Below are 21,867 nucleotides of genomic sequence, written 5' to 3'. Positions count from 1 at the left end.
AATAACATATGCCAGCTAAATGTTAGGATTGATGTCCTCTCTTGGGATTATCTGCCATTTGAGACCAGGTATAAACTCTCGGGGTGAACAATAAAAGCCGAGATTTACATTACTGAAGTTTATTCTGGATCTGAGCACAAGTTCCAGTGGAATCAATTTTTTCTTCCCTTTTGCTTATGCTGAGTGTTTGTGTTGGCACAGCCATAGGCAATGGCTAAAACTGAGTTTCAGTCATAATGTAAAGAAAGCCACAGAAAATGACTACTTAGAAATGCCAGCAGCAGATTGCTGAGCCCTAACAGACATATGCTCCATTTGGACTTTTCCAGCTCTTTTCCTGTCCTTTATCTAATAGGTTTCCATACCCCATTAACTTTTAAGACTAGCTTGTGAGGGGCGGAAGGAATAGAGTAATTGAAAGTAATTGAAATCTCATCCTTATGCCCAACCCTTAAGAGAACTCATTGAATAAGTCATGTTATTTGGAAATGTCAATGCTTTGGAAACTAGGTTTTAATCCCAGGAGCAAACATAAATTAACGGTACCTTCCCAAGTTCCACTAAATATAGTAGAAACACCCCCAAGGATGCAGCGAGACCTACCACGGGACTTCACTTAGCCCAACAGCTCAACAGAAAAGAGAAATGACTGCTAAAAGCAAATATGCAATTACTGCCTGTCGAAAATAAAATAAATACAAACTGAGCTGCCAAGTTTTTCAGGTGACTGTCAGAACACGCCAGAGATTGTGATAAAATGGCTGAGGTCGAGACGATTTAGAAGAAATCTCCCATTGCGGTAAACAATGGGAATACTTCAGGGAAACCGTCAGCAATGGTAATAAAGCAGAACAAAACAAACGCTGTGCTATGAGTTAAGTCATCCAGCAGGTCCTAGCTCCGTTCTAATAGAAAAAGAAGAAAAAAGAAAGGGATCTGCCCGTTTCTAAAAGCACAGCTCTGTATTGTCTCAGCACGGAGCAGAATCAATCACACCCCACGCCCCGTGTATTGCTAGGAACCTGTTAGGCTCTGCCTTAACGACAACCTGAACAGCTTACACGTACAGCCCCAGCCCAGCTGTCGGTTTCTGTAAGGACGGGCGCCCGTTTCGCTGACTTCGTTACTCAATCTGCACTGAAGCGAGACGGCAACGCGCTACGCGCGGCTCAGCCTCAGCGCTGTGGGACGGAGCTCTCGGCGCCGCACGGCCGCGCGCTCCTCGGTGCGAGGGGCGGCTCCGTCACGGAGCGGCCGGGCCGCGCCGCCGCCACTCGCACGCACGCAGCTTCCGAAAGCGACCCAGCGCGGGCAGCGAGCGGGCAGGGAAACCCCTCGGCCGCCGCCGCCGGGGCGGCGAACCCCGCCCCCAAGAGCTGCGGGCGGCCCGCCAGGCGCGGCGGCTGAGAGGAGGCCGGGGCGGGGGGGGGGGGGGGGGGGGAGGGGCGGCGCGCGGGTCTCCCCGAGGCGCGGGCCAGGCTCTCACCGCCCCGCCTCACGCGGTCAGCTGCGTCCCCCGCGCGTGACGTCACCGCGCACGGCGCGAGCCGCCCTCCTATCGGCGGCGGTTTTAGTGGAACGGCCCCGCCCGGCAGCGCGTCCGCCACTCGGCGCGAGCGTTGCAGCGTGGCTACGCGGCGCGGCCCCGCCCCGCCCGGCTCGGCGCACGGAGGGAGGGAGGGAGAAGGGCCCGCTGGAAGTTAAGATGGCGGCGCGTGTGTGAGCGCGGTGCGGGACGAGCTTCTTCCCGGCGCCGTCGTAGCTTGGCCGGCTCCGCTTCGAGTCCTGCGCGTCTCCCAGCGAGCCCGGCGCTCCGCCGGCGGCCGCGAGCACCCCGGGGGAGGGCCGGAGGCCGAGCGCCCCCCTCCCCCCCGCCCCCATTGTGTGCCCGGCCCCCGCCCGCCCGCCTCCCTCTCTCCCGCCGCCGGGGGGGGCGGCGGCGGCGGCGGCGCCGACCATGACCTCGATCCACTTCGTGGTGCACCCGCTGCCGGGCACCGAGGATCAGCTCAATGACCGGTGAGGGGCAGGCCCCGCGCGGCGGGGGGCGGAGGGGAGGGGCCGCCGGCGCGGCTCGGCCCCCGGCGGGGCGGGGGAGGGACCGGGCAGCTCCGGGCGGCGCGGAGGGATCCCCCTCCTCCCGTACGGCCGCCCCGCTGCCGTCCCGGGGGGCCTCGGCGCCCGCCTCGAGCGGAACCCCCCGTCTCCGCGCAGCCTCGGCCCCGAAGTTTGCCCCCCCCCCCGCTCCCCAGAGGAGCTCCGGGCTGCGGGGGGGCGATGCGGGGCGGCCGGAGGGGTGCGGGGGGTTGGCTGCGCTGCGCTGTGCTGCGCTGCTCCGCGCTGCCTGCCGGGCCGTGCGGCTGCCGAGGTGATAAAGGCACGGCCCGTCTCCTCCTGATGGCCGCCGCGGGCGGCTCGGCGAGGATCGGCCGGGAGACCTCGCGGCCAACTTTATTCGTCGCCGCGGATGGGCCGAAGCGGGCGATACTCCGAAGGGCTCGGGAGGAAATACATCTTGGAAGAGAGTTCTGCCTGCTTGGTGCGGGTTTGACAGCGCTCTGCGTTGCAGCCCGGTGTTTTCCTGCAGTAATCGCGGTCAGCCCGCATCGTAGTTTGTAAATGCCACCGCTGCGCTTACCTCGTTGTTCTTAAGAACGTGTGGGTCTTAGTCTTTGTTTCTTAGAGATATATGTGCAAATAGCTCAGGATTTTTAATCGTCTGTGTATAGAGACTTACATTTATTATTTTTTTTTTTTTACCCTGCTGAAAAGTGTTACTTGTTTTTTATAAATAGCTTCTTGATATTTATAATTTATAGGAGTGCAGGCTTTTAGTGCCGTTCCTCTGGTTTCTCATCTCACCAGGCTGCAGGGTAGGTCAGGGTCCAGCTAACTTTGCTGCTGTTGGCACTTTGCATTAGGAGAAGCGACAAATCTCTGCTGAGACATCTCCATTAATGCACAGCTGAGGTCCCAGAGCTTATGGCGAGGAAAATAGGTCATCATAGAGATAAAACTTCTGCCAAGCTGCATCATCCCTGCCCTTACAGAGGGAAAGAAAACTCCTGTAGATAAAATGGGTCCTGGACTTGCAACATCTCGATGTGATGTGTTTGTTTATTTCTTAGCCCGCTGATGTGTTTTTCAGGACCCGACCCGGAGGAGGCCTGCCCATTTGTAAGGGGTTGCTTGGCTGCCTGCTGGCTGCCACACAGCTCTGGCATGCATCCTGCTCCCTTAGAGTGACAGACAGACAGGTGATGCTGTGCTAGGAGTTCTGTTTCCTCCTTGGGCTGTTTTCACTTAGGGCAGTGACTGAGGACTTTGAACTTGAAAGGACCCCAATGTTTTTTCTTTATCTTTCTTTTTATTTTTTAATGTTGATAGACCCTTTAGAAAACATTTAGCATGTAATTATCGTGCCTTGCTTGGAGTGAGAGAGCTTATCAGTTTTTTCTTTAATGGTACGTGTTTTATTGACTTACCATCTAATATGGTGGCCCTGAAGTCTTCATAATGCTTCCCAAGTTATTTTTTCTGCTCCTTAATGCAGCAGCAGCAGCACTTATGACTTCTGCTTGATATGGGAAGCTTCATCAGGTGTGGTAATTAATATGTGGAGAAGGCAGTAGAGGTGCCCTGAAGTAGTGACTTGTTCTGAAAAAATCAGGTAGCTCTTGATCTGAGCTGCAAGGCACACATTTCCATTTCATAAATATAATTTTACAAGTGTGGTGGCTGTGCAACAGAACTTGAAGTGTGGTGAAGTTACAACAATTCATAAATAGGGTACTGGAAATGCCAAGTCAGTGTTAGCGGTAGCTGTTCTGTCCCTATAGATCAGGATCAAGAGAGCTTAATGAATTTCCATATTTGTGAAAGTAGCAGTTAGGATCTTGGAACTTATCATTTCTGGATGATGGGATGCCCCATCCCTGGAGGCGTTCAAGGTCAGATTGGATGTGGCTCTGGGCAGCCTGGTCTAATGATTGGTGACCCTGCACATAGCAGGGGGATTGAAATTAGTTGATCATTGTGGTCTTTTTCAACCCAGGCTGTTCTATGATGCCTTTTGTGACGTTTCTTCCATCCTTTGCCCATTGCAGTCAGTGCTGCAGATGGTGGCCACAGCCTGATTTGTTTTCCATCTCCTTTCTGAATAATGATCGCATCTTAAAATCTGACTTAGGGACTATAACTCTTTGTTGTCCAGGTTCATTAGTAGTGCACGAAGAACACTGTCGATTATATTCCTTTCATGGATGCAGTAATCGTGTTTAAAAACTTGTGATCTTAATGTGTTCAGGATACTTGATGGCTTTCAGTTTTTTATAAGAAAGTATTTGATAACACTGTGCTTAATCATCTGTGTGGATATGGTAAGTGGGTGAATTGAATTTGGAAGACATCCTTCTGTTGAAGTATTGTTCTGCTCTTAGGCTGTCTCCACAATATGAGGAGGCAGTTCTCTTCAGCTTGGTTTGGTGCAGTTTATGTCATTCTGTCCTGCAGTTTTTACTCACTTTTCTGTGCAATTAGGTATCCCTCTTACTCTTGCAGCAACCTGGAGAACAGTGAAAAGCTTTGCAGTGGAAAAAGTAATGGTAGAATCCAACAATTTGGAAGATGCCTGATTGCGCAGGTGTAATGGGACAGTACTCCTTAATTAGCATTTTTTGAAATGGTTAGCATTGTGTCTTGATGGCAATCACTGGGCTTCTCTCTGCTTCCAACATTTGTTTGTTCGTGGTGCTCATTCAGATGTCCAGAAGCTAGCTGCACTGGAGGAAGCCCATGGAGTACACTGTTAGGTTTGCTTCTGAAGCCGTTAGGATTCATTCGTTCAAAATCATAGAATCAACAAGGTTGGAAAAGACCCACAGGAGCATCCTGTCCAACCATCCATGAGTGACAGACTGCGCTTGGGTTTTGGATGAAGTAGTTAAGCCTTTTCTGGTAGGTTTATTTGGGAAGATGGACAGCTTGGGGTTCCACAACCCCAGCAATGTATTCTATTTGAACTGAATATGAAAGCCCTGATGTGAGAAAAATCAGTATGACCTGCAGTTTAAAAAAACAACTTCATAAAGCATTTGGGACATAAATAATTACTTTAACCTTTGAAAAAGAGATGCCCAGCTTCTGTTGCAGTGTGAGTTAAATATATTTATTGGTTATCCACCTGTTCCATGTATGTTTCGGGGTTGGGGACTTTGCACTTCATAAAGGAAGTTTGGCACACAATTGGATAGATAGCAAGTGTTAGTTAATTTTTTTGTTGTTGTTGTTGCTTCCTATTTTTTTATTTTATGTTAGGGTAGGAAATGGGTGTAATGATGACAAATAACCATTTCTTGGCTGTTATGAAACCTCACAGGAGCAGCTGAACTTGCTGCTGTGTGGAAAGGGAAGTCTTTCACCTTGCATTAGGCTTTGTGGCTTTTTGAAATGAACTCCCGTTAAGGACAGGATTTGTCTTAAGGCTTTGCCTTTGCTATTACTTTCTTACAAGAAAATTCTCATCAGCTAAGCCATTCAAGTTACAGCATAAAGAAGGTAAGATGCCATTTCTGAAGTGGTTATTGATGCTTGGTTAATGGGCTTTTTTCTCCCCTGTGAAGGTGAGACCTAATGAATTTAGTTAAACTGGGTATTCTGAATGTAAGGTGAGTGGTATGTAGTGCATTTTCTCACGGTAAGCTCTTTGAAGTAATGGGACAGAAAGCTCATTCTGGGCTTCTGTGGGTATTTATGCACAGTCAGCGTTGGGGGAAGAAAGGAGTCTCTTGCTTCTAAGTGAGTTAATTCTCCCTTAATACATTCAGTGCCTTTCTCTGTTATTTGAACGTTACTTAATTTAGGCCATGTCTAAACTGAGAAATGAACTCGCATTCTAAATTTACGTAGTCCATGTTGCTTATAATCTCTGGTAATCAACTTCTGTGAAAAAAGTACCTGGCAAGAGATATTCTTTCAGCCTGTGCCTGTGTATCTCGTTGCTTTGGTATCCAAAAGCATCATTTCCAAGTAATGGGCAAGTGAAGAATGGATACATGGGCTGCTGCTCCTGCAGACTTTCTTATCCCCTCTGCATATACTGATGAGCAAATCGGTTAAAAATCCCAAGCAGATGTTGCTGGAAGGAGCTGGGGCAGGGTGTGGTGTGGCTCTGTGCAGGAAGCCAGCAGGGATGAGGAACTGTGTCCTGGCCCCAGATGCCTGCAGGAGAGGGAATATTCCACGTGTCTGCAGTCCAGAACTTCATCTTCCATGTCCTCGGTCCTACTGGGAGACCTCCTGCCCAGGAGGGGGGGGTGGGGGTGCAGTACTTCAGCCTTCTGTAATTACTTGAGCTCCAGTCAGTGGTTTATTTTGGTGTGCTTTAAACTGCTTCCTAATCTAGTGAAATTAGCTTACCTCAAAGAGAAATAGGTGTGTTTGTTTGTGGGGAAACATTGCTAATGTGGCATTTGAATTCCACGAGTTACAACTGCTTCACGAGCTTCAGTGACTGGAGATGTGCTGACTTCTTCTAGACTGCAGTGAGGGAATGGCAGGGCTGTCAAGGTGTTATTATTGCTAGACTTTAGGTTTATACCACCAGTGAGGTTCATACATAGGAAGCAGGGCATAAATGTTTGATCTCTTGATTTCAGTATTTCTTAAGGGTAATAATTTTGGAACTTGAGCATGTTCTTCAGTTTATTATCATCTTCATCTATGAACCAAAGTAGGTTCAGTGCAAATTCTGCCTGCACATTCTTTCTTTACTTTCTTAAATGTGTGAGGCATTTTTTTTTTCTTTTTCCTTGTAGATCTGAATAAGAAATCTGACTTATCTTTGGGCAACCTCATTCTGATATAGTGGGTAAACAAGAATGTGATTTATTCCACACTGAAACTAATGTAACTTCTGTTATTTAAACAGCTTAAATAAATTGCGTGTATGTATACTTCATAACTTCCAAAGCAAATTTCTCATTGGCTGCTCAGAATTTACCTGTGAGCATCCTTTGATACTCGGCTGATTGGCTGAGGTTGCTTATACATACACTGTCCATGCCTGTTTGGACTTTGCTTTGCCAGGGTCCTTCTCTGTCTGTATTTTGTGCTGTGGCCCAAAGGCGGTTTCCTTTGAGCGATTTGGCTGTGAATGTCCTTGCTGGAACTTTGATGAGAAAGTGTAAATCAAAGTAACTGACCTCACAGAATGAGAAAGGTTTGTTTGTCTCAGCTCTCACATTCCATCAGCTGTGAGTGATCCCACGGTGAACTGGCTTGATGGTAAACTGTGCAGTAAGCACAGTTTTGTGGATTGGTGAGTATAACTCCTGAGTAGGTACACATCAGGGTAGGTGGACTAAACAGGGGAGGATTTTGGAAAGTGCTGCAGGAAGAAGAATGGGAGTGAAGAGCAAGGGAAGAGGAAACAGGATTGAGTTCCTTCCATTTTGAAAGCAGCAAGTTTATTTTGGCTACTGTAATGTGAAACTGCACTGTGAATGTGATCTGGGATGAGAGTAGTTGTGACCAGTCACGAGGAATTCAGGAAAATAGCAATTGGGCCACAAAGACAGCCTCGTTTTTTTTCGTTCTCAAATTATCTGTGCAGTTTAGGCATTTCTGTTGATTCTACCAATAAAGAAGTAAGGATTAATATCTTGATAGCTGTATTTTAGGGATGGCAATGTATGTCAGAGCTGTCAGAAAACAACTTTAATTCTGGGAAATCTAAGCTATCAGTCAACGTCCACGTTTTAATTATTTTGTAAAGGTTAAAATCTATGATCAATTGCATATTTCTAAGGCAGTTCTGCTATAGTGTATTTATTAAATCTTGCAGAAGTATGCTTTGTGGAAACTCAAAGGAGATATGTCCTAAATATATAACTAAGCCACATAGGTATTATGCACATTCATTAAACCCTTTTTCTTAAACTTTCTAAAGTTTGAGTAGATAAATGTGATTGTGTACCAGACAGTTATGTAAGAAGTTACTTAATGCTTGAATAAAGCAACCGAAGACGTACCGGAGCACGGCAAGCTCTGCAGTGTGCTCTGTGCTGTAACACGTATGGTCAGCTGTTCTTGAATTAAAAGCAGTAGAATGTGAGATGTGTTTGAAAATGGGGAGGGGGCTTCGGAGCACCTTCTGTAGTGGTGATATTACACTGTCTGCAGTCTTGGTAGCTAATTTTACAAGTATTCGATATAAAAAGTTCTGTCTTTCCCTGTATCGACTCAACAGCCACTTTAAGGGAAAGAAAATCAGATAGAAAAACTACATGTGCTTTTCAGTTGGTTGTTTTACACTTGAATTCAGTGAACTCCTGTATGGGCTTGGTTTTGATTAACACACGCAGAAGACTGCACTTAGTGGGCATCTCTGTGCCCCAGAGAACATGGGGCCAAGGCCTAGTTACAGTGGCTAGAGGATTTTGAAGTGGGAAATTAAAAACTGGAGAAAGTATTGAATTAAGCATGAAAATATAATTTTCAAGGTATACGTGTTTTTGGGGCAATGTTTTGAGCTAATCAGTTTAAATGAAAGTGGTCACGATACAGATTAGTCCACTATAACAACAGTTATTCACCTTTCACATATTAAATTCAGTATCTTCTTGGCCTAGTGTTATTTAATGTTATTTTGACAAGTAAAATGTAGAGCACATAGTTAAGAGTTTGTCTGTCAGTGTTCCCCAGTACTGCTTACTTCGCTCTTCCCTTCCAGAGGCAAAAAAAAAAAGCTGTTTTCTATTGATTTCGAGATCTTTGGTACATTTGACAGAGAAGTTGTACCCATACAAAGACACAGAGCTTGCCTCTTCTTGAAGTGCAGACATGCTCAGTGGCTATTTTTGTAACCCCAAGTCTGTTATGTTATACCATAAGGTGTCTCTTGGAGACTTCTCACATTGTGTATATCCAAAAAGAGATGAAATTTGGGTAGCTCTTTTGCAGTAAGCCAGTTACTACCTGTTGCCAGAAAAGATGCTTCAAAACAACCTTGATCCCCTGCGTTTCTGATATTTAACTTTTTATGTAAATCTTACAATGTAGAATGTGGAATAAAACCCAGAAACACTCAGATGATTAATGCTATTTTGGAAGTTGACTGTGTTGGAGCTACCAACTATCAGTGTTGGTTTATTGCCAGCCGTGAGGTCTGCCAACTGAGTTTTGTGACAGCAGTAGTGTAACTCGGCAGATGATTGCATGGAGGCTGCTGGAGGCTCTCACCACTTTATGAAATCTGTGTCTTTAGGAAAAAAGAGTGGGAAGGAGTACATAGGAGCACACTTTCTGTTTGATTGGTTTGGTTTTTCTTTTTCCCCTTGCTCCAACCATCACTATAGACATTTGGGAATATCACGAGTGATCCAAGGCTGTGATAGCCGTACAGCTGCAGTTCACTGGAAAGCAGCTGCTAGGGAAGCTTCAGCGCTCTGTGCTCTGGACTTTGTGTACCTCTGCAGTGAGGTGGATCTTAACTGGGGCCTCTGAACGCTAACTACATGTTGTCATTTCACTGCATGTTTTTCTCTTTGGAGTTTGACACTACTTACACATAGAAGTGTTTGTTCTACACTATCTTCTACCAAAGCTTTAACTGGAAAAGAAATAGTTACAGATCTGGAAGTGGTTTTGATGAGAGCTGTAGGCCTTACTCTTATCGCTGGAAGTTGCAGATTTGTGATGCTTCCTTTAGTGAAGGTGGGATCAGTTGGATTTCTCTTCATCTTGCAAGATTTTGTTTTCTTAAAGATCTGTGTTCATTCTTTCCTTTGCAACATGAAGACTTGCTGTTCTCTATCAAGTGTGAAAGTAATCAGAGGTACATCTTTCTTTCTGATAAATACAAAGAAGTTATTCAAAAAAAGAAAGGAAAGAAAATGAGAAAAGAATTTATGGCTTTTAATCTTCTTTTTTTAAACTCTTGAGAGAGCAGAGGTGTTGTCTGACCTTCAGTGAAGATATGAAGATCTTTCTGTTCTGCTTTGACCTCACTTAAAGCATCACTACCTGCAGCCCTCCCTGCCACCAGAAGACATTGACGCGATTTGCTGACTTTGGCAAACTGTATCTGTCTCTACAGCAGGGATTTAAATGTCCTTAATGAAGCATTCCAGTGAGGTGAACCATAATGTGGGGACAGATCATGTGTTGGGGATTGCCCTCCATGGATGATTGGGTGTGGGTAGTTAGCAGGAGTTTGCTGGTGTGCTGTCTGCTTCTCTTGTGGCAGTACAGCTGTACTGAATGAAGCTGTGCCCTGAAACAGGACTGCTGTAGGCCAGATGTGAGGGAGGAGGTACTGTGCTGCTTCATGAGCTCTTGTAGAGGAGCCAAGATGCTAGCTGCTCTGAGGGAAAGCACCTGTACTGCTGTGCCTGCAGTACAGGTGGAGAAGAGAGAATCTGCTTTTCAGCAATGCAGAAAAAAGGCTGTGATGAGCTGTGTGCCTCAGAAAGCCAGGTTTGCTCTGAAGGGATTTCACCTATGCTGTAATGCTGCAAGGGAACAACTTCAGGAAAAAAAATGAAGAGAATCCTTTGATACTGTGTCTGGGACTCCACAGTGTTACTTGCAGAGTGCAAAAAGGCTTTCTTCTTTCTGGAGATGTGCAGTGTGTGAACATCTTACTTTACTTCTCTGTATTTAAATGCCATGTTTGGATTGTTTCACTTCAGTGAGTTTTATGGTGTGTTCTTTAAATACCCAGTTGACACTTACAAATTTAGGCTAAAGTTAAAGAGAAGTGAAAAATTGTTTCCTCTGATTCAGTAAAGGTTTTCATCTTGGAGATGGTGGAAGTTGCTTTAATTGTTTTAATGTACTCTTATTGGCCTAAAGCTGCAACACATCAGATGAGATATTAGCACCTGTAAATGCTTTTTGTTGCTGTTCAGTGGTAAGTCTTTGAAGAGAAAATGATGCAATTCTTGCTACAGCTATTGGGTGAGATTCCTACAGTGCATCATGCTTTCATGATACTTACCAGATTAAGAAGATCTTGCACATGTCTAGTGAGTGTCAAAAATGTTTTTCCTTTTTTTTAACTACTAGCTTCCTAACACATGGCTTGGAGAGGAAGATGGACATACATAAGTGGAACAAGTAAAAAAAAAAAAAAAAAAAAAAAAACACCCTAGAGTGGTCTGGTAGTTCAGCTCACGTCCTCTGGTTGCTTTGCTGGGCGGTGAACTGAGCCTGGCGTGATGAAAGTGCTCATGAAAGATGGCTGTTCCCCAGGGATGACCAGCAAGGGATGCCTTTTGAAAGCTGAGTGTGGTGAACGTTTACAGTGAAAGGCTATATTAAATCTTAGGACAACTTGCATACTTTCATGAAGAAAACTTCCATTCTTATCAACTGGATAAAAGTTACGAGATGAAATTTAACTAACGTGAATTTCAGCACTTGTGTAAATTAAGTAAAATTGCTTTAAAATTTACGGAAGAACTTCAGTACTGTACACAGTAGTATGAATTGAGTTTGCTCTGCAGCTCTCTTGCATTTCTGAGCCTTGCTTGATTTTCTGTGGTGAGATGGCACAGGTGGAAGGCTCCTCGGATAAATTTCTCTGGAAAAAATAAGTGTATTTTGAGAGAAATAACAACTTCTGGTGCATAGAGTGCCCCGTGTGAAGGCTCACTTCCTGTGGTCTTGACCTGGAGTCTTTTGTGTTGCTTGATGTGAGTGTAGCTCCTTTCTCTTCTGATCAGTTTGGAGAAGCTTAAACGGAAATAAAGGAAACCCTGACATGGCTGGGGCAGGCTGTCTGCTTGTCTTTCTTCACAACTGATTTTGCATCAATTTTGGCTGGGCTATTTAAAGAACGTGTATCTTAACACAGAAGCCATTGACACTGACGTCTTGTCCAGTGTGTTTCACCAAAAATCTGCTTGTGAGCCAAATGCACAGTGCTTCTGCCTTTATCCTTTGAAATGGCTTAACTGCCTTTAACGAGATTTTGCTTTTTAAGGCTTAACCTCTCTGGACATGCATATTGGAGATCAGAGATAAGAAAGATTGAATAAGAGGTCTCAGTGTTGGCATTCCTTAATGCAAGAATTGATTAAATCATCTCTGCCTATGTTTCTGCTTTTGGGAGATGACGGAATCTCACTGTTACAGTTAACCCGATCTTAAAGCTGCACTTAGACCCTTTGCAGGACAAATGCTGTAGCACAACCAGCAGCTCTGCAAGCAGAGTAATGGATTGCTGCAGGAAACAATTTTTGTGAAATGATTTAGAATTTTAATTGCACAAACACGTTCTCTGCACAGAACATCCAGCATGGTTGTTTAATGCTTATCTTTCGGCAGCCTTAGTTCTGTGGCTGTGGTTGGCAGAAACCCCAGTGGCAGCACAGGGATGAGGTGAGTCCCCTGCAGGGACAGGGCACTGACCTCCTCCTGGCTTTTTTTGTTTGGTCGGGGCTTTTGTATTTTTTTAAACTTAGTGATGTTCTGTAACAAACTCAAGGCCTTGTGGTTCAAGCCTGTTACAGCAGCTGCAGAACAGATGGGAGGTTTGTGCAAGTGTAATACTTTCAGTATTGTAGCTTATAACCTGTTCTCTCACTCTTGGTGTTGTCAGCAACTTCTCTGAGCCAGGTTAGCTCTCTTTTGATCTTGACTTGTTGCAGGTAGATCTACTCTTCAGACTGGCATTGCTGACAGTCTCACAGAGCATACAACTCTTACCTTGCTGAATGTTTTCCCTATCATTTTTTTTTAACAAGTTAAAAAGGGGTGAAGATGATTTTTTACAAATTGGATAAGTCTCTTACTATAGTCATGACATAAAGCTCATAAAGGAGCTCGATGTTGCGGGTAGGCCATTAATAACTGTTCCCAGTGAAACATTGCTTTATGTGCTGCCAGCTTTTCTTCAGGCAACGCTGTGAACTTAGAGGTGGTTTTCCCATTCCTACTTGCCAAGAGGAGGAATGCTAACAGAGACCCAGTCAGTGTTCCTTGGAAACTCCTGGTGATATGCTTAAGACATGAAACCTCAAGGATGTTTACCTAGCCATACGTTATGCAGCAGATCCCTGCTTGTTTATAGGACTTCATAGTGTTTGTGGATGATGTGCCATTCATCTTTGGGGTTTCATTCAGTATCCCACAGTAATTCATAACTTGTATGGGGTACCTTATACACAGGTGGAATATGAAGTTCATGTTGCCTTTTGGACGTGGCCTCCACAGAATCTTCCCTTCTCTGTGTGAAGAAGCTGTGGCTGGTAGTTGGGATGCTGCCCGTGCCCCCTTACAGAGCAGCAGCTTGGCTGGGAGTGCAGAGCGTGGCTGCCAGTGTTTGCCTCCTGCCTGCTCCCCTTTCACTGGGATACTTCTATTTTGTGCTTGTATTGAGCTATTTCTATCAGTGTAAATTATTTTGTTTCTCTAACAGACACGTGGTTTCTTTCTCCCCTTCACCTCTCCATCCTCCCCCCAGGTGCTGTGGAGTTGGTTACTTGATAACCTAACTTGATAACTAATCTTGGCATTAAGATAAACATAACAAAGACGACTCCTTTCATTAGGAAGAGTTTTTTATTTTACAGGCTTCATCTCAATGTGTTGTGGGTTTTTTTTTTTTTTTTTTAGTTTCTATAATGCAAATACTCTAGCTAAGTTTGGAAGCTCTGTAGGAACTCTTTCAGATCTCTTGCATTTTGGAAGGCAGAAGCCCAAGACCTACCTGAAGTGCCTGGTATTATGAGACTATCTTTTCTAGGTCAGTGGTAAGGGCAGGAATTTTGTTGGTTTCTATTTTGGGACTCTGTACTGGCTAAGCAGAAGTGGTCTGTGGATTGACCAACTTTCTGGGTTCTTATCTTCCACTTGACGTACCATACAGGTGAGCTGGAGGTTCTTTTGGAAACAGTCCCTTTTAATAAATGTGATACTTTTAATAATCCCATAAAATATGAGTTTTGTCCAGGTTGTTTTTTCTACTTGTCAGTTCTTCATTTGTGCCTTTTGATGCTGGCTTTTGTATGTGTTTTCCTGTACATTTGGTTCTGGGGAGCTTTCTGTTTAGCTCAGACATGCCATGTGCTTGGATTCCTTAGAACATGGAAATCATGTCTGCTGTGGGATTCTATATTGAAACTCATTAGAAGGAAGTAAAATCGTATCTAGAGCTAGTGCTTGCAGCTTCCTCTGCTTGTGTGCGAAGTTATTAATGACTGTAACAAGGCAACGTTCTGATAGTGACTTGTAAAAGATACCAAAATGCAGGAGATCATGGATTCTGTGGCAAGGAAGTAAGTAGAAGGGTAACACTCTAAAACAAAAAACCTTCAAAATAAAAAATTTGAAACTGAGTACCCTCATTTCTGATGTAGACTCCGAGCAGTGAGTAGCATTTATATTAAGCTTCATTGCATCTGGTAGTAATTCCAATAGTGCACTTTCACTGTCCCCTTCTATGATGTCATCAGATTTGTTTGCTGTTCAGCGGTTTGTTAATAGTTAAATGTGAGATTTAGATGTTCTATTTAATCAATGTGTAGTATCTTGAAGTATCCCTGCCAACTATACAAAACCATGTTGTAATTGTGCCAGTTAAGTGGATGTTATGTACAGTAGAGGATATTTCTCAAATAATATCTAATATCTTTCTTTTTTTTTTTTTCCAGGTTAAGGGAAGTATCGGAGAAGCTGAACAAATATAATTTAAACAGGTAAGGTGTATTACATGATGCTGTAAGTAATTTAGGAAAGTATGATGTTTCCAATAAGGATTAAGACTGTATTGTATCTGTAGCCTTAAAGCTTCACTACTAGTACTAATGTTCAGAAATGCCTTACATAAGAGAATTTTTATTAAGGTGGATGTTAGATTTTCGGTTATGACATGCTAAATTATTAAATACTCACTTTATCAAATGACTCTTGAAGTATGGCACTTGCTGTTTATTAACGATCAAATCAAATGAAAAATCTGTCATCTTTTAATGTTTTGTTCTACGCTTTCTGTTCTTAATAACTGGAAACGCATCACAGTTGCTTCAACTGATACACATGTTTAGTCATTCTTGAATGTTTTTATCAGTGACCTTTGCTGCACATTGTTCCTTCCATATGCCACTTGTTTGGTGGTTGTTTTTTGTTTTTTTGTTTTTTTGTTTGTTGTTTTTGTTGTTGTTTTTTGTTTTTTCCTGGCTTCAAAAGTTTAAAAATATTATATATGCTCACTTTTCGTTTTCAGCCACCCCCCTCTGAATGTATTGGAACAGGCTACTATTAAACAGTGTGTGGTGGGACCAAATCATGCTGCATTTCTTCTTGAGGTAAATGATTCAATCTGTTTAGATGACAATTTGATACTGTACAGTTAAAACTAATTCTTCAAACATCAAATTGATAAACATTCTTCAGCAACTGAAAACTTGTTTTTGCTTGCTTTTTTTTTCCTGTAACGCTGTCTTGCATTTCAATTTTGGACGCTTGATTTTCTTGTTTTTAAATATAGGATGGTAGAGTCTGCAGGATTGGTTTTTCAGTTCAGCCAGACAGATTGGAATTGGGTAAACCTGATAATAGCGATGGGTAAGAAACACTTTTCTTTATATTAAATGTTTCTTTGAAGCGTATAAGCAGCTTGACTGCTTTTTTGGTGTGGTATTTGTTTGCCTATGGAATGGGTATTTTGAGTAGATACAGAACAGTTACGGTGATGCAGCCAAACAGCCTAGCTTGACAAATTGGTGTAGGAATAAACACTAGATTTGGCTCTAAAACATAAGTGAGACAGGATATTGATAAATTAAAGAAACATACCCCCACCAAAAATAGTCATCATGAAAGAAATTGTTTTAAAGTGTTAAGCCCATTTTAGAATCCACTCTGAAAGCGGTCCCATCTGGAAAGGCTTACTTTCTAGATCTGCTACTTTCAGCTTCAGGTAAGTCTTCAACAGGACTATGTAACAGTTGCTGTTTGGATGTGAAATGCTTGTTAATCTTGAAGAGGCAAATTCAGGCTCAGGTCTACAGATAGTGTATGTGTATAAATGATAATTGCTGATTCTAACTGAAAACACAGCGGCTATCTCAAATCACTGATTAGCTTAATGTGTATTTGCAGCTGTGCTGTTACGGATTGCTGGTGTACATACAAACTAGTAGACATGCTTCCCATTTTCTTTCTTCACTTTACCTCTTAATATACAGTTAGATTAGTTTGGAATATTCCCCAAGGGTGTTGCTTAAGCTGGTATGTTACCAGACTAAGTCCCTGAGAATTTAGACCTGGGATTCCAGGTTTTGTTCTTAACCCATTTGGGATTGTTTTGTGACTGATTTACCATCTTTTACTTTCAGTTCAAAGTTGAGCAGTGGCTCAGGGGCAGGAAGGACATCCAGGCCAGGCAGGACTAGTGACTCCCCATGGTTTCTGTCTGGTTCTGAAACTCTGGGCAGACTGGCAGGCAACACCCTTGGGTAAGTTTTGATAGGATTGAGGCTGCAATCTGTTTGTTCCATATTTGAGTATATGTGTATACACATATATAAATTGTATGCAGTATGTGTAAGGGAACATATCATTAATTATACAGCAGTTGTATAGATAGGGTATAATAAACATTATTGACTTGGTTAAAATGACAGATATGCAAGTGACCCTTCAGCACTTAGGATATGGAGCATTCTTCGTATGTGTGTGGAGAGTAACTTGTTTTGGCCTTGTTGTCTTCTTCTGACTGTTTCTTTTGGTTGCTTCTTTGTGAAATACAGTTTCTTTAGAGGGACGCGATCAATTTAAGCTGTCTAATAGGATTGTCTTGTAAAGTAAAAGGAGTTCACTTCTGCAGGAGGAGTCTTCATTCCATATATTTGTAGGCTTGTGTGCTCAGTTTTATTGTGCCTTCCCTTACTCCTGCCCTAAGTAATAAACTGCATTTTGTTAGTTGGGGTTTTTATCCATATTAATAGGAAGGAAACATTTTAAAAGGTTATGACTTAGTACCTTTAAAGTTTTACTGTGTACTGAATCAACTTTAGACTCAATTTTTTTATTGTTAGCTTTAAAATTGATGGTGTCCCTCCATATAACAATTTTAAATAAATCATCTGTATGTAATCACAGTGAATTGTTACATACTTTTAGAAGAAGTTGAACATGCTTTTCTGAGGTGACTAACCATAATAAAGAGCTTTGCTTTTAGAAACTGTACTTTCTGCACATGAATATCTTGTTAAAGGGGGAGAAGAACTACAGTTTTTCCCTCAATGTGAATTTGTTACCACAGAAGCTAATTTTGCTGGAAGATTAGTTACATGAAAGATACCCTATGCCCCGGCTTCCTGTGAAACTTTCGTACTTCTGAATCCAAATTTGTTTGTTAAAAGGCATATTAGTACTGTCGTGTTTAAAAACCTGCTGATGAAAGTGCAAGATATTTTTCCTCAGATGAGGAATGCGTTGAATTTATTTTTACCTGACCATAATCATTAAAATTATTTGAAGCTATGTACTTAGGTTCCTGATTTCTTCCTATGTGTGCACCACTCACAGAGTAACAGTGGATACAGTGACTTCTCTATTAAATGAAAGTGCTTGTCATAATAAACCAAATCTTAAAACGTTGAAATGGTGGAGTCCTTAAATTAGATCATGGGATTTGGAAGATGGCTGTCATTCTAGTGGGCAGTGGAGATGTGTGAGAACAGGAAGATTGCGTTTCAACGTCAGTAATCTCTTTAGGTTAGAGAGCTTCAGTCTGAATTATGTCCTTATGTTTTTTTTTTCTTCCACACGCTCTTCTTGGGAGCACAGACCTGTTAAGCTAAAGGTGTATAACAAGGGATTTAGAGCATGTCAGATGAATGCAAGTTTACTTAAAAGGTGTCTGGAAAGAGGGGGGGAAAAAAAAAGCTTTGCAAACAAAAGGGAGGTGAATTTTATGAAGGTGTTTTTGTACCAAGGTTGTATAAAGGAGTGTGTGTATTAAATACTATAGAGTTCAAGGAATTAAGTCTGTCCCCTGTTGTTTTTTTCTTTAAAAAACAGGTTTCAACCACATTTTAATTATCTTTTAGTTACACTAAAATTAATGCCTGAAAATGGCAATACACTGAGTCAGTGGGTCTCCCCAGGCCTGATCTAACTTGAGCTAGTACAGTACCTAGCTGGTATGGTGTGATTTTTTTTTTTTTTTTTTTTAAAGGAAACATTTTTCTGATGCCTCTTAGTTGTCAAGATAGGATACACTTGGAATATTTGAGCCATTATATAAATGTTAGATCTCTCAACTGTCATCAACACTGAGGTAGAGATGCATCTGTAGTCAAGTATTAACATCTAATACATAAGCTTTTCTTAAACCTGTCTTCTCTGCCAAGAGTTGAAATGGAAGTTTTTGTCTAGAAAGGACTTGTCTTTCCTCAGCCCTTTTACCAGCCTGCAGCAGCAAAATAACTAGCTTACTTTAAATAAAATTTCTCTTTTTCCCCCTGCTAGTATCTTTTTGTGAGCTCTTTTTATAAATCATGAGATAAGATGTTTTCTGATGTCATCATTGTATTGCTTATTGTCTTGTTTGGAGCTATTGTCTGTGTGTTTGCTGAGTAGAATCCTGAAAATGTGGTTGTGTCTGTGAAAGGACCTCACCTTAGGTAGATGCTTGAGCTGTGTGGTCTTTTCAGAAGGAAAGAAAAAGATATTAGCAATTAACTTAAACTGCAAAATGTAAGGCAGTTATTTTTTATTTAACTAGCTTTTACATCTACAGGTGATACACTTTCAATGTGAATTTTAGATATTGTTTCAGAGAATGTTTCTCTTGTCTTGATAGATTTTCCATACTAGATTTGAAAGTTATTTTTAAAATAACAATAATACCATATGCAATACCCTTTAAGTTGATTTGTGCAATAACTGTGAAGACAAACTGGAGTCTCTTTTAGCTTTTCAGGACAACAGAGCATCTAGTCTACTTCCAGAGCAGATTCATTTGACTCAGTTCTATGGTGTTAAGATTAGTAGAAAGTTGTAATGCTAGTGAGATGTTTGTTTCCACAAATCACTGTTCTTTATTATCTTGTTTTAATATTGACTTCTTAAAAAAGAAAAAAAAAAAAAAAAAGCTGCTTATTCAGTCAGTTTCTACATACTTTGTTGTAGAGTTGGTCCTGATTTCTCCAGTAGCAGTAGGGCCAGAGTAGAGTATCTCTAGAAAACCTATGTGAATTAAAGAACTATCTGGTGTCAGGTTTGTCTTGCAGTCAAGTCTGTTACTTGATCTTTTTCAGAGTAGTCTAAGGCAGTTTATTAATGTGAATCAAGTCTCAGAATTTTGAAGAGCCATAGGAGTACAGAGACCTTATGCCAATCCACTGACCTTGAAGCTTTGCTTTTGTGCTTTTATAGTAAAAAGTTAACGGTTGAGTGTTAGATATTATACTTCTGATACTGTTGCTTTTAGAAGCTCAGGGGATTGGTCTGGGCATCTTCGAGTTGGAGTCCTGCTTTATATGTCTTGTCTGATTCAGAACTTTATCAAATAACCTTGTGCTCTTACCAGTTTTGTGAGAGACTCTAGTAACGTCTGCCTATGAAGTCAATCTCTTGTACTTTTTAGACAGTCTACAAGTTATTATTGATAGTAAAACTGATGCCATATTTCTTGACATGGTGCTATAAGAATAAATATATCTGAATTCTTCTAGGAGTCGCTGGAGTTCAGGGGTTGGTGGAAGTGGAGGAGGATCTTCTGGGAGATCATCTGCTGGAGCTCGAGATTCTCGAAGGCAGACCAGAGTTATACGCACAGGGAGAGACAGAGGATCCGGTCTGCTGGGGAGTCAGCCACAGCCTGTGATTCCAGCATCAGTCATTCCAGAGGAACTCATTTCACAGGTACCTGAACTTGTTTTCAAAAACTTGAGCAGGAAAGTGTTTTAATAGTACTGTGCTTTCTCCAAGGGCTAATGGTATATAATACTTGCATTTTCATTTCCCAAACTTTCACTAAGACAAGGTATATTTGTAGTCTGTTCAATGTTGATGAGGAATGTCATGTGTTCTTCATTTGAAGAAGTCAAATATTTAAAATTCATTTCAAGCGTGTAGATAACAAAGTTGCTTCTTGAGTGAGTGTAAGGAAGGGGGACAGGCTGACTTTTTTTAGTAAAAGGAGCAATCCCTTTTAGATTTGGATGAAAAATATCCAACCTATTTAATCTTAAATAATTTTTCTTCATGAAAACCTGCACTTAATTTTTTAGTAAATGGAACTGATTATCTTCTTGTATAAGTTGTTTTGCTTTTACCTGTCAATGCACCACAACCTCGATAAACTGATGGATTTTATGTGATTCATGATTCAGTAGTTTGTTGAAACAATTTTTTCTCCGTGCTTCAAGAAAACATGTTCAAAATACACAACAGATGAATGCATTTTAATTCTTAGTTCAAGACAAGTTGCTGGTCTGCTACATTTAGAATACATATACTGAGTTGCTAGGCCTAAGATAATCTGCTTATGAGGCCTATGGCATGGCTGGCACGAGATAGGAACCAGCAGGCTTAGTATCTGCAGACACACCAGTAGCAGACTGACTTCCTGTCTCTTCTTTAATTGCAAACCTAGTAAAAGCTGGGAGCTTCTGTCTTCACAGCAGCAAGATATTGAAGGTGTTAGTTACCCTGAACTTAGCCCTGCTTTCAGCAAGTTATGTGACCTCCAGATATTTCTTTAAGCTGTGCTTTTTGTTTTGTCTATCTTATTTGTACCCAGGTGGGTTTTTTTTTTTTGAGAGCTTATGGATGTATTTGATACTGTACGTAAAAAAGAAACACTGCTCTATTCTGTATTTTAATATGTGGCTTGTTGGTAAAGTCTTAGCATTGCTTCCATTCCTATCATCTTTTTCCTTTTTTTTTTTTTCTTTGTATATTTTACTTTTTAAAAAGCATACTTTGTCTTTCAACAAAAATGTCTAAAACAGACTAGGGGGGAGAGAGCTCCAGAGCTGGTCTATAAAACATACATTCTGCTGTATATCAAAAATTTGTAAATAACTTCTGGCATTTAATATTACGACAAAGTTTGCCTTTGTACCCTGTTAAATCTTGTTTTCTTTCCCTCCCTTCCCTCCCTCCCTTCTTTTTCTTATTACCAAACTATTTTATTTGGTGCCTCCTTTTTACTGTATTATGAGAACATCCAGTAGTAGTTTTGTATGCACCTTCATGTTGCTTGTAACCTTCCAGAAGTCTGTCATCTTTTCTGTGGGTAGTCAGTCTGGAAATGTAAAATGCTCTGGGGCCTAAAGTTTGTGGAAGAAACCAGAATGCTTCTGTTTAATATTTGGAAGGTTTCTTTCATATTTATGCTTTTCTAGTATAAACCCAGAAGATTCAGAAACTGCTGAAAGTGAGCCTCTAGGAACAGAATGGTAAGAAAAGCAGAGGAGGTGGCTATAGATTGAAGGACGCTGGAAACAGAATCGAGTGTCAAAAATACAGGGGTTGAAGTGTAGTTTTGGGAAACAGAAATCAGCAGAAATCTGCTGATTGACATACTTTAACACTTCTGTAGAAACATACAGGAAATTCTCAGAAATAGTTTGTTTCAGTGTTATTCCTTGCATACCACATTAAATGTTTCAGTAAGTAAATCCTAAGGTGACCCATAAGGAAATGCAGCACCAAGGTTGGAGTCATTTAGCCTAAATTAAAATGATAGAAAGTAAAATATCTAGTACAAGATGCGGAGAAAAGAAATGAGCCTTTGCATGTATGTACTGTCAGTGACTTCTGAGACTCTCTTGGTTTTTGTTAGACTACCTTTAGAATTAAGCATCCTCATCTTAGGAAAGATGACCGTGGTTAGCAATAATT

The 21,867-nt window shown here is 41.8% G+C and overlaps 1 protein-coding gene across 7 annotated transcripts in view; it reads left to right on the top strand.

Moving 5' to 3' along the window:
• Window positions 1-1,644: 1,644 nt before the first annotated feature.
• Window positions 1,645-21,867, top strand: part of UBR5 (ubiquitin protein ligase E3 component n-recognin 5) — an 82,916-nt gene continuing 62,693 nt past the window's right edge. For 5 of the 7 annotated variants that reach the window (XM_090137855.1, XM_031591099.2, XM_031591097.2 and 2 more), the window contains exons 1-6: window positions 1,646-2,019; window positions 14,658-14,702; window positions 15,230-15,311; window positions 15,494-15,570; window positions 16,344-16,463; window positions 19,692-19,881. In XM_090137855.1, the coding sequence (XP_089993981.1) occupies window positions 1,958-2,019; window positions 14,658-14,702; window positions 15,230-15,311; window positions 15,494-15,570; window positions 16,344-16,463; window positions 19,692-19,881 (576 nt within the window). In that variant the 5' untranslated portion in view covers window positions 1,646-1,957. Of the gene's footprint in view, window positions 2,020-14,657; window positions 14,703-15,229; window positions 15,312-15,493; window positions 15,571-16,343; window positions 16,464-19,691; window positions 19,882-21,867 lie in introns of all 7 variants that reach the window. The other 2 variants (XM_031591096.2, XM_031591100.2) reach the window with 2 other exon arrangements.

The sequence above is a fragment of the Phasianus colchicus genome, chromosome 3, assembly GCF_987193195.1.
Source record: "Phasianus colchicus chromosome 3, bPhaCol1.hap1.1, whole genome shotgun sequence".
Lineage (NCBI taxonomy): Eukaryota > Metazoa > Chordata > Aves > Galliformes > Phasianidae > Phasianus > Phasianus colchicus.
This window is presented reverse-complemented; position numbering and strand designations above follow the sequence as displayed.